The sequence below is a fragment of the Aplidium turbinatum genome, chromosome 14, assembly GCF_918807975.1.
Source record: "Aplidium turbinatum chromosome 14, kaAplTurb1.1, whole genome shotgun sequence".
NCBI classification, from domain to species: domain Eukaryota; kingdom Metazoa; phylum Chordata; class Ascidiacea; order Aplousobranchia; family Polyclinidae; genus Aplidium; species Aplidium turbinatum.
Genome location: NC_137485.1, coordinates 2,560,107 through 2,567,299, shown reverse-complemented (window position 1 = coordinate 2,567,299; position 7,193 = coordinate 2,560,107). Strand labels below are relative to the sequence as shown.

Sequence of the window (7,193 nt, the reverse complement as noted above, 5' to 3'; positions counted from 1 at the left end):
TACAGGCATAGTGTATTTGCCAAACCTGCTTTTTTGCAAACTATTTCTACGTTCTGTTTGAGTTTTAACCAAAACGTTTTACAGATACTGTGATGATGTACTTTTTTATTTTCTATACTGTGTGTGTGACTGCTGTACGGCATACTTTCCTTTATGTATGGCTTGCTTAATTTGCATGATTTTGTATTACCTGGTTTCATAAATGGCCTAAATGATGTGATGTTTTTATTGCATTGATAACCCTTTATCAATTTTGCTCGTGGAAACAGCTGACTGTTTAACATTATTAATACCTTCAATTCCGCAGAACAATGCAATTTTTCAGTTAGAAATTGTAATGTGGTAACTAGGAAGTCACAGTCATGGACAAGTCTGACACCAAACATACTATATACTTCGCAAAATGTAACACGAAGCCTACCAATTGTACCATTGCTTCTTATCTCAGAGTAACACTTGCACCAAGAATAACACGCCATAAGTGTTTTATCAGTTAAAAATAATAGACAAGTTTGATGAAGTTTTTTAAGATTATAAATTCCAAACCAAAGATTTGTTACAAATCCGGTGTAACAAATGTGGCATCATATCTTTCTTCATTGACGTACCTATGACAAAATTGACAGTGCAAGCTGCAATAAAAGACTTAACCTATCACCATGTCAGTGATAAAAACTTGAAAGGTGTACATGGTAAGGTAGTAACATAGATCGCTATGTGTAGTAAGATACAAGTCTGTAGATGTCATTTAACCAAAATCAAAAAATAAACAAAAAAACACATATAATGAACAAGTATAGGTACCTAAAAATGTAATACAGTGAGTCTCAGCTGGTGCCAAGATGAATTGTCCTTTTGACCTATTGTGAGAGAGTTCACCTTGATGATATCTTCTTCTGATATTGGAAGTTGATCTAACAAGTAGTCTGTTTGACAACTACTTTCCACAAACTGCTTTGAAAGAATTATGTCTTCTATAGTTGGTATAAACAACTTTTCAACTTGGGGTTCTGGGGACATTAACCAAGGGAACGTTCAAATATTACGTAACGCCTTTGAGGGGGAGGTGGGTTTATGCAAAGCGTTACGTTAGCGTCACATCGGGGGGGAGGGGGTTCAAGCAAAACGTTACGTAACGCTTTCGAGTACGGAATTGTAGTTTTTTGTGCTGAATTCGTAGTGAAAAAGCGTTACATGGGGGAGGGGGGATTGAAAAAAGCGTTACGTTGGCGTTACATGGGGGAGGGGGGGTCAAAAATTCGGAAAAAAAAGCGTTACGTAATATTTGAACGTTCCCCAAGCTAAACCAGTGAACAGTCCATACTTTTTGAGGTTAGAAAATAGCCAATTAGTATCTTCTGCTGTTGTCTCTCTGCTTATCGCTGTGTACTCCCTTGAAGGTGGGTACATTTCCTGTACACTTTTAACCTGAAATTATATTTCAAAAAAGTGAGATTTGGCTTAAGGTAGTGACAATTATTCAAATGACAAAGGTGTTAATAGCCATTTATATATTGTCTGTTAACTACATTATTGTAATTATTTTAATGTAATGCTATCTTGTTTTGCATGTTTAGTAGTAAATATAGAGCTATTGGTCTGATGCTAATAAACAGTAATGCTACTGTTAATATCGCTATGGCTTCAAGTTCCTAAACTTAGCTCACACAATTTTACCAAGAATAGAGTTTTCATCCACCGGTACTTACATCTGTTACTGCTTTTGGCTTTTTCCAAGAACATTCTGTATCAGTGCAACTTATGTTGTGAATGGCATGTATCATTAAAGCAGCACTATGGCTGCATTTATATCCGCCCCGTGGACACTCCCGTGATGTGGATACAATTACATCTTCTGATAGTTCAACCTGCAACACAAGGATTTTCTGCTTAGACCTAATAAAATGCAGTTAGGTTTATATGTATTTGGGTATTTGCAATAAATTCTGTGTTTGTTTCAACGTGATGTAATGTCAATAAATGATACCGGTAAGTCAAGTACTTACCGAAGCTTTATAAACCTTGTCTTTCATGCTGGCATGTACACTTCCTCTGAGACAACCTTCAAAAAAGTCTATAGACTGGACATGATTTGATTTATAGTGATTTTCTCCACGGTTTATAGATTTAGGTTCATCAGAAAAATACGTTACAAGAGAAGTAATAGAAAACTTAACCATTTTAATCGAGTAACTAGCAAACGAAACCTCAACTAGTAGCGAGTTCTGTAGCGTTGTTAAGGCAAGAATTTATAGTTTGGAACTAGCAAGCGCGTTGCTAGGGATGTGTGACGTCACAGCTTTCGCTCTCTATTGAATGTTTTCAAATTCAGGGATTTTTGTTTCAATTTTCCAAAGATCCTTTACTGGATCATAAACTTCAACGATGTCTGATCCTCCTCCTGCGATGTATATTTTACCATTCAAAGTACCCGCTCCATGATTGGATCTTGCATAATTAATCTTTGCAACATTGTACCAAGTTTGGCTCCGTGGATCAAACCGTTCGACTGATATGAGGATTGTATGATTGCTTTCCTTTAACCCTCCTATTGCATATAATTGATCATTGAGAACAACACTTGCTAGATGTGATCGTGCAGCTTTCATTGAAGGGACAATATTCCAACCACCTTGGCGAGGATCGTGATGTTTAAGTAATAACCATTGTTGAAACCACCGATTGCATATATTCCTCCGCTGGTTGCAACCAAGGCAAAGTGAGAACGTCCTACATTCATGTCATTAACCCTGTTCCATTTGTTCTCGTCAATGTTATAACATTCTCCAGATCGTAAACCAGGCCATTGACCACCACCACAAAAGTGTAAATGCAATCATTGAAAACAGTAGAAGCACCACCTTCTCTCTTTACATTTGTAGAAGCTAATGTCTTCCAACCTGACTCCATGTCGTCCAAGTCCAATCTTTCCACTGCATTGGTGTTATATCCACTTATGACGTAAACCTTCCTTTTGTGGCTTACACGTGACGGCCAAGTATGTTCAAAAACTGTGTTTGGAAGCTTGTTGGATTCTTTTCTAATGAAATCATCTTTCAATATTTGGTTATCATAAAATACGACAAACTGTTTATCTGTTTGAAGTCGAAGTCTAGAAAGTGTTGATTCAAAACACATTTTGAGGCATTCTTTGGAATACATGATCAATTCTTCTTGGCTGACAACATCTTGTAAGAAATCCAAAAATAATTTTTCGAGTTTCAATAAACTGAAAAGCTCAATCAAGTGTTGCTTACGTGCATCGACGTCATGTTTGATCCATTCAATCATTCCATGGAAAACAATTTCCTCAGATGTCACTTGTTTATTTTCCATTTCAAAAATTGTCTTGATATCTTTGAATATCAAATCGTTGAATTCCTTTTCCCGAATTAAAGTTTCAAAGTTGTTTGCAATCACAAAATCTGCTTTTTCTACAAGATTGTCAAGATTGTACAATTTTGCATATGATCGAATATGTAAACAGTTTGTTGCATCAACTTCCTCAAGCAAAAACTCCTCACAGAATTCCTTTAAATAGGGAATCCCCATGTAATTAGCTGCTTCTATTAAGTTGTACACATTCTCACTTGTGATTGTGATGTCACAAGTGTAAATGAAGTTTAAAACAGCTTCAAGTGTTTCTTCAGTCACTCCTTGGACTTTTCCTTTTCCTTCATACTTTTCCTTCATTTCCACTGAAAACATTTTTGAGAAAAATGTTGAGAACACTCCAAGGATACATTTGTGTCCAGCGAAGTCATTAGATCCAGCACTTAAAGTGACATCACAATAGTTTTTCATTTTGATTCTGTCATCATTCAACATTGTTAAAATGTCCAAAGCGTGATTACTTTTGTAGTTTTTCCACCTCATTCTACTTTCAATGTTAACTGATTTATAATTCTCTATAATCCTGCAAATATACAAACATGCAGTTACACAAAAGTTGCATTTAAACACAAGCTTTCATATGCCAATCACTGCCTCACACGTAACTACAGCACAAACTGTCTGTCCACCTTGCGAATGGCACAATGCAGGAATATGGAGAAGATGAACAAACAGATTTTAAACAATACAATTGTTCATTTTGAGTTGTAACCTAGGCAACAAATTAGTTCTCCATATTACATTGATTGAATGTGTGTAAATGTTGAATCAATGTAATTTATGACTGATTTACAGGCCGCTGAAATGACTTGTGAGCTGACTCCAAACAAAAGAGAGTCTTTGCTGAAATCGATACTTTGTTATGATGTTGTAACATTCATTCATTGATGTTTATAAAAGACACGACAAAGCGTACGTCAAATGGATTTTGACCAGCCGTGTAAAAAGATGAAGCTGCACCAATGCCAGATATTTGGCTCATGCTGAATAGAAATTTGGAGAGAGCCTACCAACCACATGAATGCATCACCATAGACAAACAATTGTTTCCATATCTAAGACATACTAAATTTACACAGTACCTATATACCATCTAAACCGGCTAAATATGGCATTCAGGTTTTCTGGGCTTGTGATGCATCAAACTCCTGTCCGCTACATGGTCAGCTTTATACTGGAAAACCAATAGATGGTCCCAGACAGGTGAATGTTGGTAAGCAAACAGTTCTGGACCTGGTCTGTTTGTATAAAGGCTCTAAAAGAAATGTCACCACCGATATGTGTTTGACAGGTATGCTGTTAGCTAAAGTGTTGAACACATGGGACATGACTTTAGTTGGGACAGTCAGAAAAAGCAAAAAAATAGCAAAAGGTTCTTGCCTAGCAACATGCAGCCTGCCAAGGAAAGGGCTGTTTAATGTTTACTCGACCAACCAATCTCGCCTGTTTACTCGACCAACCAATCTACAAGATGCAACAGTCTGTTCATATGTGTCAAAAAAAATCAATTGTGCTTCTATCATCCATGCACATGTTTTGTTTCTGTTATCTAGCCAAGCTTGACTGAAAATGAAAATAGCAATCGGAGGAAATGTAATAAAAGTAATAATAACATCGCAAAAGACGTTTTTGGTTTCAGAAGTTTACATTGAAACAACAAAACTAAACATAACTGGATGTCGACAGGAATCAAATTTGGTTAAATTTTGCATTAAATTTGCTTTTGTTGAATACTTTTATGGGAGGTCGCGAGACTACTTTGATTGTTCTGAGGGGGTCGCAGTAGAAAAAAAAAGTTGAACACCCTTGAGCTACAGGAAACACAACCCAGAATTCAAGAAAAAGGACCAACGGAGAAAGATTCTGAAGGATCTTGCAAAAAATTATGTATATCTTCAGTGGAAGCTCACTCTTCCGACCGGATGGTAATAAAAAACCGTTTCCTTCGAGCTGTAGTCGAAATGGTTCTAGAACGGCACATTGCGACACCGCCAGAAGGGACTGCAACTAACCCCAAATAATCGGTGGCCGGTCGATTGGTCGAAAGACATTTGGTCGACAGTCAATTGGTCGACAGACATTTGGTCGACAGGACGTTTGGTCGACAGACAATTGGTCGACAGACATTTGGTCGACAGGACATTTGGTCGACAAGACATTTGGTCGACAAGACATTTGGTCGACAGACATTTGGTCGACAAGACATTTGGTCGACAGACATTTGGTCGACAAGACATTTGGTCGACAGGACATTTGGGTTAGAGTTAGGGTTAGGTTAGGGTTAATGTTAGGGTTAGGGTTAGGATTAGGGTTAGGTTTAGTTAACCCTAAAATGAATCGTTCTTGTCGACCAAATGTCCTGTCGACCAAATGTCTTGTCGACCAAATGTCCTGTCGACCAAATGTCTGTCGACCAAACGTCCTGTCGACCAAATGTCTGTCGACCAAATGTCCTGTCGACCAAATGTCTGTCGACCAAATGTCCTGTCGACCAAATGTCTTGTCGACCAATTGTCTGTCGACCAAACGTCCTGTCGACCAAATGTCTGTCGACCAAATGACTGTCGACCAAATGTCTTTCGACCAATTGACCGGGTACCTTTAAACCTAACCCCAGAAAAAGAATTAAAGCATTATATTCTTTCAACAAAAATACATTTGCTTGCAATCACTGAACACTTCATTTTATTGGCCAGCAAATCAGCCACATGTGACATAGATTCAATGTTTGCAAACTTTGAATCAACGTCATGTAGAGAATTGATTTGTTGCCGGGTTACAACTAAAGTAAACAGTTGTCTGGTTTCATCTGTTTACTTCTCTTCGCCACATCTCTGCATTGTGTCATTTCTAAGGTAGACGGGCAACGAGTGCTGTAGTTCCTTGAAAGGTTCATTTGCTGTGACTGGAATACGGCAAGGTGCTCTCTTAGTTTCATACTACCTAAAGTTTTCATGTAAGTAAGATAAAGATTAACAGATTAACAATAACGTTCATGTAAGCTATTAATTACAAAAGTACTTTTTATCAAGAGCCGGTAAAATACCAAGCTAAAGTTTAAACATTTACTGTTGCATTGAGGAAGACCAAGTAATCGTTTTGTTGTCTCCTTGACAGAAGAGCTAAGATTGATTGCAACAAAAGTAGGTGTAATAATACGCCGATGTACGGAGCCAAATGCTTTCAACAAAAACATAATGATTGCAATCGAACTATAATTCAGCTGTTTATTGGCAGCAAAACTGCTACATGTTACATTGATTCAATGTTTGCAGACTCTGATTCCAGGGATATCTAGAGAAGGGGATATGAAGGTTCGCAGCGATTGCCTTATTCTCATGACACTACCAGGGCGGTAGTTTGTAGTGCTTTAAACATGTGGTTCTTTTTTAAATGGTAGAATGTTTTGTAGTGCAGCTGGTACAATGAGCTACAGAAAACAGTTAGCAAATGTTACGTAGAGCACATTTAAAGAATAGCCTACTTCTTTGGAAAGACAGTTGAAAAGTTACTAGTAAGCTGTTTTTTTAACAAAACCTTTGCAGTAGGCTAGATGTAAAACAAGTATATGGGCAGCGATGGGCGTGATCTTGATCTTGAAGATCACAAGTGATCTTGATCTTCAAGATCACTTTTTTTTTGGTGATCTTGATCTAAGATCACTTTTTTTTGTGTGATCTTGATCTTGAAAAACAATAAGATCAAGATCACTTTAAAATTGAAGTTTACTTGCTGGAATAAGGCATTTTTTTAGAACTCGTACTGTACAAAGTAATTAGTGGCAACTACTAACATTAAGC

General features: G+C 37.3%; 1 protein-coding gene across 1 annotated transcript; it reads right to left on the bottom strand.

Moving 5' to 3' along the window:
• Positions 1–340: 340 nt before the first annotated feature.
• On the bottom strand, positions 341–2,301 carry LOC145783471 (uncharacterized). The gene is made up of 3 exons (XM_082595355.1): positions 2,007–2,301; positions 1,710–1,868; positions 341–1,428 (listed from the first exon to the last, which is right to left on the bottom strand). The coding sequence occupies exons 1-3, from the start codon at positions 2,178–2,180 to the stop codon at positions 1,252–1,254; spliced, it is 510 nt and encodes a 169-aa protein (XP_082451481.1). The 5' UTR covers positions 2,181–2,301; the 3' UTR covers positions 341–1,251.
• Between the last annotated feature and the right edge of the window lie 4,892 nt (positions 2,302–7,193).